We start from the raw sequence: 12044 nt of genomic DNA on the forward strand, positions 1-12044 counted from the left end.
TTGAGTGGGAGAGAATGACAGACTGCCTGTGGAAGCACAAGCACAACCAGTGCACTTTGTATAAGTTCCGAAGAAGGGTTTAATATTTTAGCGAAGATTTGTAGCTTGAGTTGTGATTGGAGTTGTTGGTTGGTTTGCCGAGTTGACTGGTTTTCATTTGAAAAACAAATGCTTTGTCCCCCTTCTAGGTGACATTTTCAGTATGTCTAGCCTGCGTTGAAGTACTGTTGTTCCGCTCTTTTCTGAATTTATATGCTTCGGTCTGTTATGGTGGGGTCTGTAATGTTGATGTTGTGCATTTCAACACTATGTTCATGCTACCAGTGGTTGTAAACCAGGCTTCCAGGAATTCTCGTGCTTGTTTTTGTTTTGTTTGTTTTAGCACTGTTACGTTGTCCCAGTTAAACTGATGTCCTTGTTTGTTGGAGTGTATAGAAATGAGGGAGAGTTGGTGTTCATGTATGCTGGTGGCGAGTTTTCTGCTCATCTGTCCGATGTAATGCTTCTCGCTGCATGGTATTTTGTGAATCACATTTGTCCCGCTCATGTTAAAATAGACCCCATCTCCATACCACTCCAGAGCAAACCCAGAAAAAGAACTACCCACGATAACAGATCAGACCGTATAAATTCAGAACAGAACAGAACAACAGTACTTCAGTGGATACTGGACAGCACCGGAGATGTCACCTAGAAAGGGACAAAATATTTATGCGATAACCTCTCAGCTCGGCGAACCAACCAAAAACTCTGAAGAAGGGTCACTGGACCCGAAACATGAACTTGCTTTCTCACTACAGATGCTGCTAGACCTGCTGAGTTTTTCCAGGAATTTCTGATTCCATGCCTGAATTCCTGCATCCGGTTTTTATTTAGTTATTTTAAGCCTGTGATTTTCAGTTCACTAAGATCAGTATGCAATCATGTGATATTCCCCTATACGATGATGGCATTTGAGACTCTAGAAATGATTAAAATCCCACAAAATTTACCTCATCTGAAGGATGACAGCAGAATTAATAACCATGTGTGGGGAGGGTCTTGTCTCAGAAGCTGCTGAGAGGCACGTGAAAATGTTACATAAGTAACCCTCAAATAAAAACAATCTTTAGGAACAAAGGAGGAAACAGCAAGACAATTAATAATGTGGCCCAAACCCCGGTATTTCTACAGTCCCCTCAAATCACTTGCGGAATATTCTCTTTTGAGAATGACTTACAGATAGAAAACCATGCAGAGAATATGGACAAAGATTGTATTTCTGGCACAATTATTTTTAAATAAAAAATGAAGGGGAAGAGCCTAAGCTCAAGATTAAAGGAAATGAATGAAATATTAAGGTTTAAATTACAGTGATGAGATCTAGAATGAAATAATTTGAAGAGTTGAAAAGTGAATAGCCTATCTGAAAGTAAGATGTTTATTTTCCAAACAGCTGTGTGGTATATGGGATGGGAGAGTCTTCACCGATAAGGGAGCCACGTTGTATTGAAAATGAGAAGATCTAGCAGTATCTGTAGAGAGAAAGCAGAGTCAACGCTTCAGGTCCAATGATCTTTCTTCAGAACTGTCACCGAGAACTCACTGAGTTCTGAAGAAGGGCCACTCGACTCAAAACAATAACCCTGTTTCTCTCTCCACAGATACTAGCAAGCCTACTGAGTTTCTCCAGCAATTTATTTTTCGATTTAGATTTTCAGCATCCCTAGTCCTTCAATTTATTTGACCTGTGTTCAAGTGTTGGCCATATTTCAGTTGTGAACAATTGATAGTCTTGAGGGGAAAAATGTGAGTATAACATGACAGAGAAAGCCGAACTTCTTCTGAGGCAGAAGAAAATATTGATGCTCCATTTCAGGTTAGAGGAGCCAGTGAGAATAAAGGTGCGAGTGGAATTCTCATCAGGCAGGAAAAGAGTTTGGTTGTGACTTAGAATTTGATCATGTTCACTATTTAAAGACACATGACATTAGTTGCTGACAGCCAACACAGATATCCATGTGTGGTGGAACGTGTTCAAAAGTCTACATTTTGTCCCTTCCCGATTAAAATGTCTAACTTTAAACCACAAACAAAATAATTCATTTCAGGCCTTTTTTTTCCCCTAAAGTAAAAGACAATGAAATCACTATTGACAAATAAATCTCCCAGTTTAGACAGCTGGTTAAGTAGAGTCATAGAGATATACAGATCAGAAAGAGAGCCTTCGGCCTAACTCATCCATGGTCCTGTGTAATGAGACCTGGATAATTAATGATCTCACAATTAGGGGCCCTCTTGGAAGGAGCCATCACAGTCTGGTTGAATTTAGAATACAGACGGGAAAGTGAGAAAATAAAATCCAATACCAGGGTCCTGTGCTTAAACAGTGGAGACTACAATAAGATGAGGGAGGAATTGGTTAAAGTAGATTGGAAGCAAAGACTCGATGGTGGGACAGTTGATGAACAGTAGAGGACTTTAAAAACATTTTTTCAAAGTGCTCGGCAAAAGTATATACCTGTGAAAAGGAAGGAGTGTAGGAAAAGTAGTAATCAGCCATGAATGCCTAATGAAATAAGGGAGGCCGTCAAATCAAAAGATGAGGCAAACTAAGTGGCACAGACCAGTGGGAAATGAGAAGATTAGGAAAACATTAAAGGTCAACAGAAAGCCACAAAAAAGGCTATTAAAAGTAAGATAGATGATGAGACTAAACTATCTCAGAGTATAAAGACAGATAACAACTGTTTCTATAAATAAATTAAACGAAAAAGAGTGGCTAAGGTAAACATTTGCCCTTCAGAGGATGAGAAAGGGGATTTAGTAACAGGAAATAAGGAAATAACTGAGGCATTGAACAGGTATTTTGTGCCAGTCTTCACAATGGAGGACGTGAATAACTTGTCAGTCATTTATGTCAAAGCGACTAATGTATGTGAGGACCTGGATGTCATTGTTATCACAAAAGAGGTAGGATTGAGCCAGCTAATGGAGCTAAAGGTAGATAAGTCTCCTGGCCCTGATGGAATGCATCCCAGGATTCTAAAAGAGATGACAGGACAAATAGAAAATGTACTCGAGGTAATTTTCTAAAATTCACTGGACTCTGGGACAGTTCCAGCAGATTGGAAAATAGCCAACATGTCGCCACTGTTCAAAAAAGGAGGTAGACAAAAGATGGGGAATTATAGGCCAGTTAACTTAACTTCTGTAGTAGGGAAAATGCTTGAATCTATCATCAAGGAAGAAATAGCAAGACGTTGGGTAGACGCAACATGAGTTCCTGAAAGGCAGGTCATGCTTGACTAGTTTTCGAGAATTCAATGAAGACATTATGAGTACAATGGACAATGGGGACCCAATAGATGTGGTGTATCTGAAATTCCAAAAGGCATTTGACAAGGTGCCACAAGAAAGGCTGCTGCATATTTAAATGTGCGCAGCATTACAGGCAATGTATTGGCATGGATTGAGCATTGGTTAACTAACAGAAAGGGGGATAAATGAGTGCTTTTCTGGTTCATGAACAGTAACTAATGGTGTGCCTCAGAGATCAGTGCTGAGACTGCAATTGTTTACAATTTACAGAGATGATTTGGAGTTGGAGATCGTGTGTAGTGTGTCAAAGTTTATGGATGACAGTAAGATGAGAGGCAGCGCAATGTGTGCAGGGCAATCTGAAAGTTTGCAGAGGGAAATAGATAGTTTAAGTGAGAGGGCGAAGGTCTGGCAGATGGAATTCAATGTTGATAAATGTGAAGTTGTCGATTTTGGTAGGAATAACAATAAAAGGGACAACTACTTGAATGGTAAAAATTTGCAACATGCTGCTGTGCAGAGAAACCTGGGTGCCCTTGTGCATGCATCAAAGAAAGTTGGTTTGCAGGTGCAGCAGGTAATTAAGAAGGCAAATGGAATATTGTCCTTCATTGGTAGAGGGACTGAGTTTAAAAACAGGGAGGTTATTTTGCAGTGTATAGCATGCTGGTGAGGCCACTCCTGGAGTACAGAGTGCAGTTTTGGACTCCTTACATACTTGAGAAAGGATGTACTGGCACTGGTGCGGGTGCAGAAGAGGTTCATTAGGTTTATTCCAAAGTTAAGAGGGTTGACCTATGTGGAGAGGCTGAATAGACTGGGCTTGTATTTACTGGAATTTAGAAGAATGGGGGGGATCTAATGGAAACATATAAAATTATGAAGGGAATAGATAAGACAGAAACAGGGAGGATGTTTCTACTAGAAACAAGAAAACATAGAAACTAGAAACAAGAAACTAGAACAAGAAGGCTTAGCTTCAAAATTAGAGGGATCAGATTTAGGATCAAATTGAGGAGGAATTTCTTCACCCAAAGAGTTGCAAATCTGTGGAGCTCCCTGTCCAGTGAAGTAGTTGAGGTTTCCTCATTGAATGTATATAAAGCTAAGAAAGAATTTTTGTGTAAATGGTATTAAGGGTTGTGATGAGAGGGTAGGTAAGTAGAACTGAGGCCATGAAAAGATCAGCTATGATCTTATTAAATGGCAGGGAGGCTCGAAGGGCCAGGTGGTCCATTTCTGCCCTTGGTCCTCATGTTCCCAGCCCACTGGCCCATATAAACTTTACTGAATGTATAAAAAATGATCCAAAACTCTTCAAGTTGATTAACAATATTCCTACCCATATTTTTGATAGACTGAAACTGTGGAGTTATGATTACGTAATTAAGAATAGAATTACTCACCCATGCGGCTTTAAGCCTTGCAGTAACAAAGAGTGTAAAACTGTACATGCGAGTTCAGGTGATAGTTTATTATTTACTGAATCTTTTTCTTCCAGGTCAGCTGTGTGTTGGAATCTTTTGGCCATGCAAAAACAACACTGAATGAAAATTCCAGTCGATATATAAAATACCTAGGATTGCAGTTCAGTGAAAACAACAGGACTTTAATTGGAGGTAAGGCTTTTTGTAGAATCATTTACCTTTCAGGATTTCACAAAACTGTACTCCTGGAGTAGAGCTTATAGAAATGAAAACTAGAAATGTGAAGATATGTTACTCACTAATTCCAGAGTACTGACAACACACAGTTTGGAATGGCTGTTGAACCCTGGTTGCATTGACTATTCAAAGCCACGTTGGTTTGTGGATTTGAATTAATCCACAGATGTCTGAACCTATTATACAGTGCTGATTCCCAATTCTTACTAACCCAAACTTTGCCAAAGAATGAAATTATCAGTGATGAAGGGTCTAGGCCTGAAACATCAGCTTTTGTGCTTCTAAGATGCTGCTCAGCCTGCTGTGCTCCCTCTCCTTTTGTTCATTTCTCCTCTCTCCTCCTCAATCCATTCACATTCTCTTCTCTCTCTGTGTTCTCTGTCCTCTCCCAGCTCCCCTTTTCACTGAGCCCTTAAGAATGGACTACAAATTCACTTCAAAACCACTGGGCATTCATTGTTCCTTTTCCGGATTTCCAGCTACTTTCAACCATAACCAATACACTAACTGTTGGTTACAGCTCTGCTTCTGTAGAATTCCTATAACGCTTTCCTGCCTTCATGTTCCCTTTGCCTTTTGACCAACCAAAGGAGAAGTACAATGACCTTGACAGGACATCTGGGAACTTTAGAAACTATGGCCTGAATCTTGTAAGAGTCTAAATAACACGGGCTATCATGAGATTTACAGTCAAATTGGACGAGAAGCACATCTCCATGGTAGGATCAACTCACTCCATTGTTTATGCTTTTCATCAATGATATGGTGAGTTTCTCAGTAGGCAGTGGCAAGTTGCCAATGAAGAGAAATTATTGCTTGTTTAATGTCTTGTTGTTGTTACAAAGCACCTTTAATAATATTCAGCTTCCTGCCTTAATCAGCAAGCTAGACGTTGAGAAGACATGGGTACCAGAGCAGGTTAGTGATGGATTCAGTTTGCCATTCGTTCCAAATAACCTTCATGTGGTCTACCGCCAAACTAAATCTCAGGGGATGACCCATTGGCATGAGTCATATGCACCCCTTGCTCATGGACAGAAGCATCCAGCTTCTGCCAGTGCCTTAGCATCACCATGACACACCAGTACACTGGCAGGTAGTGCATAAAGAACAGAGTTGCAGTCCTAATGTAGCCACTGACTCAGAACGTTAATTCTACTTTCTTCCCACAGATGCTATCAGACCTGCTGAGGTTCGCCAGAAATTTCTGTTTTGTTTCAGATCTCCAGCATTCGCGGTTCTCTTTGTTTTATTTTGTAAGAATTGCGTTGCAGGGAGTAACTGCAACTGCCATTGAAAGGTTGCTAAAGGGATACTTAGTGTGCAGGGACAGACAGCCACCTCACTGATTAGACTGGGCAAAGTTGGAAGGCCGCTCGCTTACGCGTATGGTTAATACCTACCTGTATTCTCCACAGCATCCATGCCTAAGCTTGCCTTGCCATTCCCAACCTAACCCTAACCCTAACCCTAACCCTAACCCTAACCCTATTGCATTGGCATTTGAGCAAGATCTAAAGGCTCCCAATCCTGCCTTTTTGAGGAGCTCTTTTATGCAGACACGCAGGCGGTTTGCTCGTCAGTAAGGATCTGTCATCAGGGGGGACCTTGGTGATTGGCACATCAAGATATGCACCTAAGACCTCCCACACGTGCCAGCTGCTCATGCAGTGCAATGCGCATTCATTCAACCAAAAGGTGATGTTGGAAACTGGCAAGGATTAGTCCTCGGTCCAGACAAAAGGGTGCCACTGTTGGCCAATGGATCCTTATACTGTCAGTCATGGATACAGTCCACACATAGTTCAGGGGCCTTTCCATAGCTGGTCATCTGCTCAGGATTGACATGGTCAGCAAATGTGTCTGACTACAGAGTGAGTAGTGGACAGTGGTTAGTTGGTAGGGCCAGTGCCAACAGTCAGGGGAATTTGTATACCATATACATTGGAACTACAAACTCAATGGGTAGGGGTCTTGTCAGTTCTTGTCAATAGAAATCTGTGCAGAAGGCAAAAAGCATGCACAGCAATCTACTTAGAAGGCTAATAGAATGTTTTATTTGAAGAGGGGTTGAATAAAGACTAGTGAAGCCTTCAATTGCACAAGAGCTTGATGAAACTGCATCTCTTTGCAAGCTTGATCTCCTTATATCAGGAGAAACATCATTGCCATAGAGGGAGACTGCTCCTGGCATAGTGGGACTATGCTATGAAAAGAGATTTGGTAAATTGGACCTTTAATAGGGTTCCAATGGGAGGTCAGAGCTGAGAAATGGTCTCTTTTTTTCTTATATTATCATGGAAGGACTGTTATTCTGAAATTTTTACTTCTTTATTTTTCTAATTTATTAATATGATTTTGCACATTGAAGGTCAGTAATACTGGGCTTTTTATTTCTTTATTTTTTAACTTTTTTTCTAAGGATTTGTACTCAAGAATCTGTACCTCGATATCTTGATACCTAAGGTGGTGCTGTAAGTTACAACTTGTAAACTTTTCACTGTACTCATGTGAGTACGTGTGTCAGTAAAGCTAATCCAGTTCAGTTATTCCCTAGAGTTTTGAAGAATGTGAGGTGATCTCAATAAAGTGTATGTAGGTGGAAACACAGGCTAGATATTTCCCGTGGTTGTGGAATCTAGCAGCAAGGTCACAATTGATTTTAGTTATAGTATGGTTCTGAAAACCATGACTTCGATAAAGTAACCATTAACTTCCTACACTTTGTAAAAGTTTGATGTGTGACATCACATTAGCTATATTCGAATTTGCAGGGCACCTAGGAATTTCCTTACATGCCTGTATTATCTCTCTTCTGGGCTCAAGTTTACCTTTCAAATGGGGTAGTCAAGCCAGCTCCCTCTCTTCCTGTTGGCTAATAAATCTGTCAATGGATTTTTTTAGCCACTACTCACTACGAGCCTACGTTCAGTGATTGTTATAGACAATGGGTTCCTTCACTCACTTCCACAGCAGGATCAGATTTATTGGTAATCGTATGAATATGATCACCGCCTTCTGCTCACTGTGTAAGCTGACGCCAAAATTGGGCCCCTCAAATTATTAGGGACATGAACTGATGGAAAGGCTCAAATTGCCACTACTGGAAGGAGAAGCTATCTTAAAAGTTGGAGCAACAGATAACGGCTTCTTTGCAGTAAACACACGAGCCATATTCTCCACAAATAAGATGCTACCATTTGGCCTCGTCGCATGCTGTTTGATTTTTTTTTCTTCTAAAGATTGTGTTTTTTTTCCATTTCAGACTTGATGAGTGAAAGATGAAAAGCTTTGATTTTGTGTCTCTTTTTTTAACATTATACAATAACATGCATTTTCCTGTTTCCCACGGGATTACAACTAAAATTTAAAGTACCTGATAATAAAATGTGAGGCTGGATGAACACAGCAGGCCAAGCAGCATCTCAGGAGCACAAAAGCTGACGTTTCGGGCCTAGACCCTTCAAGGCCCGAAACGTCAGCTTTTGTGCTCCTGAGATGCTGCTTGGCCTGCTGTGTTCATCCAGCCTCACATTTTATTATCATGGAATCTCCAGCATCTGCAGTTCCCATTATCTTTAAAGTACCTGAGTTGTGCTTGGGGATGAGAGCAAACCAGTGCTGAAGTGCACCATCAGCTGATAGTACAACAGGTATGGACACCCTATGATGAGTTGTTTAGTAGAACTTGAATCCTGCTGATAAAAAGAAATTTTGTCAAGGCTTTTTATCTCGCACTCATCAGAAAATCTTGCAAGAATACTAATTTCTGTGGAAAATTGCATGTGGTAATACATAGTGCCCTGCTCTTTGCAGCATAAAAAGAAACATATACAAACAATGTGCCCGTTCCAACACACAAAACAGGCACCAGCCACAAACTGGTTCATTTCTAAAGACAATGTCTTAACTAATCAAAGTTGATATGCCTAGTTTAAAATTTAATTCTAAAAGGTGATTATATTGTCACTAAATACCATTTCCATTGACATAATTCATGTTGAGACTGCAAAAGTGGAACAAGAGTTTTCTTCAAACTTAAATTTCACTTGGAGGTATTTCATGTTCATTTGTTTCAGTTTATTGATCTTACATCATCATTATTTACGAAACTAGCTTAACTTGTAGAACCAACTTTTTGCCAAACAGCTAAATACGCTGGATGAATACGTGGACGATTATTGGGAGGATGGGTATATAGGGGAGAGTGATTAAGCTTACATACTATATTGTGGCAGAATCAATTATGTGTTCTTACATTCATGCTTTGCTGTTAATTCCTACTGGTGCCCAGTGTTGTCCCATCTCTGTGGTACATTGCTGAACTTGCTCATTTTCTGTGTAACATAAAGGACATTGTCTATGATCACTCTCAACAGGCCACAAAGTTCAGCAAAGGTGCTGAGTTCAGACTCCACTGCATAAAAACGGAGTGTTACACATGATCTTCACCACATGAAACTAAGCCACATCCAACAAAATTCATGTGCACTGCTCACTTCAATTGCAAGCCAACTTCAAAACCAAATAACACCTAGACCAATGACTATTTTTGGCTTGCAAAGTGGGGATGAACAACAGGGCAGCCTCTCATCCAAGTCGCAAAAGTAAACCACTCTCAACTCATTGCCTCTCCTTGGATAACACATGTGCTGACCAAAACCTGAAGAGCTATCTAACCTTAGCCTCGTCCCAGTGACGACTGTTTTTTTTCCCTAATGATTAAGAAGACAAGTAGTATGTAGGTACTTGAAAATGGGATCAACTGAAAATGTGAAACATACAATCAGATGGAAAACCAAGCATTTATTCAGCAATTGAAAAGGTGAAGTACTGCAACATTAACAAAGTCTAAAAGCACTTTGCTCTAAACAGCAGAGGTGTGCCACATAACCAAAAGAATGTTGAACAATTAAACAAAATCCAAACCCTTGCTCCTAACCTCCAAGTGAGATTCTGATAGCTTTTCTCTAACTTACCCATCTCAGTCCTACATTGTTCTGTCACTCTGTCCAATACATAGCTCCAAATTCATGTCCTGATCTCATCCGTATCTTCATCCCCAGACAGCAGTAGATCCAGATTTCTTCAACACCCAGAATATCCCACCTTTGTTGTCTCTAGCTGCAAAAGACAAAACTTGCCACAGTGATGTGGGACCCTGTGCCTAGGTTGTCCTGTAAGACCCGGCCAGAGTAATCAAAGCATCTTAAGGAGTTCTATGATCTTCCACTCCGACTCTGCAGTTAGCCTGAGCGTTTCACAAAAGTGTTGTGACGCCTCCCTGTATGCACTAAGGACTTTGAAAGGGGAATCTGTGAGTTCTCCAGTACTGTATGGCTTCCTCTCAGCAGTTTCCAGGATACTGAGCATTGAACTCCAAAGTCTAGCATGAATGGTTGTGTATAATTTGAACGTTGATGGATGAAAGCCTTTTTTTGTCGATGAACTCTGCAGTGAGTGACAGCATGCTCTCAAAGCAATGTTGCTGCAGTTTATGGAGCCGTGCATTTGGGGAAGCCAGCATCGGGGGATAATCCCACTGTTTGAGCTGCTTGATGCTCCTCTTTACGGCGGGGAGAGCAAATGAACCGGAGAGGATGTCGTCAGTGACATTCCAGATGCAGTTATGGATCGAGGATCGGGAATTGCTTCCCAAGAACCCATTTGCTTCTTGAAAAGAGCTGCTGAAATAAAATAGTCGGGGCAGCAGTAACTTGAAGGCCCTCTGGTATGGGAGAGACGCTCATTCCTTTTGTCCTGCTTCAGCAGATGACACTGTTCGTTCATGTAAAAAAGGATTGCTAAGCTTGTCGATGTGGACTCTGCTCATTCTCCTCTGCCTTCTTGGAAATGTTTTTTACCTGCTGCTGGTCCCTCTGAAGGCAGTGCAGAAGCTGATGGTGATTGCTGTTTTGCTGGGTTTGCTGACAGTAGTGTCGTTGCTCTAACCTTTGGCATTGGCTTCATATCTGAGGCAAAGCCACAAGGACTCTAGCCGCAGCAACATCCATGTGAGATGTGTGAGCAGAAATCTCTGTGGAAAATCAGAAACATAACACCGTTTTGTTATCTGTGTTCCTGTCAACACAGAGTTGATTCCATTTTCCAAGCAGGGGGCAGTAAAACTCCTGTAAAAATTATACATGCAACTAGTAATTTTCCATCTATTAATACTATTGGTTGACGGTATATTTTTGTTTTGGAGTGTCATTAGGGAACTTGGAATGCACCTCCAAATACAGCTAGAATAACATCAACATGGATAATTTTGAACAACACTTATTAAAGCAACATAAGTTATAAAATAAGTATACGGTATTGCATGGCACACTTGTATCTTACTGCAAATTCTCACTAATAGTTAGAATCAATACTTGGCAAAATGTTGTTGAAAGATGTGATAGTATTCTGATAAGTTCACAAATGATTCTTCTTCCAGCCAGAGTTTACACCTACTGTTTAGAGAAATCTCGTCTTGTCTCCCGTCCACCTAACCAGTACAATTTTCATATTTTCTACCTGATGATTGATGGCCTGTCAACTGAGGAAAAGTGTGCTCTGTACCTCAGCAATCCTTCTGTCCACAGGTGGGTGCTAGAATCTTCCTGAATAGTCTTAGATCCTATTCCATATTAAATAACAGATCCTAGTGCCCTGCTTATGATGAGTTAATAGATGTTCAATTTATTCCAGTAATTTTTGTATCTGATAATGCAAAGTGTAACAGATAAATGTGAATTGTGCACCTATACCCAAAAGAGAAAGGAAATTTTTTGAATCACTGCACTCCAGAAGTTTACGCTTCAGTCCAAGGCTCTGGTTGATCAACATTCCAGAACAAGGATTTAGATTAAACTTGAAGCATCTGTTTAACAGGGTGTTGAGTGACACGGTGGCTCAGTGGTTAACACTACTGCTTCACAGTGCCGTGAGGGACCCAGGTTCAAACCCATTCTTGGGCAACTGTCTGTGTGGAGTTTGCATATTCTCTGTGTGGGTTTCCTCGGAGTGCTCCAAGTTCCTCCCACAATCAAAAGATGTGCACGTTATATGGTGATAATGGGAACTGCAGATGCT

The 12044-nt window shown here is 40.7% G+C and overlaps 1 protein-coding gene across 7 annotated transcripts in view; it reads left to right on the forward strand.

Moving 5' to 3' along the window:
* The window catches only part of myo16 (myosin XVI), a 360735-nt gene that overhangs the window by 210371 nt on the left and 138320 nt on the right, over positions 1–12044 (forward strand). For all 7 annotated transcript variants that reach the window (XM_059646418.1, XM_059646419.1, XM_059646420.1 and 4 more), the window contains 2 exons: positions 4802–4919; positions 11407–11554. In XM_059646418.1, the coding sequence (XP_059502401.1) occupies positions 4802–4919; positions 11407–11554 (266 nt within the window). The remainder of the gene's footprint in view (positions 1–4801; positions 4920–11406; positions 11555–12044) is intronic.

The sequence above is a fragment of the Stegostoma tigrinum genome, chromosome 6 (genome assembly GCF_030684315.1).
Source record: "Stegostoma tigrinum isolate sSteTig4 chromosome 6, sSteTig4.hap1, whole genome shotgun sequence".
Classification (NCBI taxonomy): domain Eukaryota; kingdom Metazoa; phylum Chordata; class Chondrichthyes; order Orectolobiformes; family Stegostomatidae; genus Stegostoma; species Stegostoma tigrinum.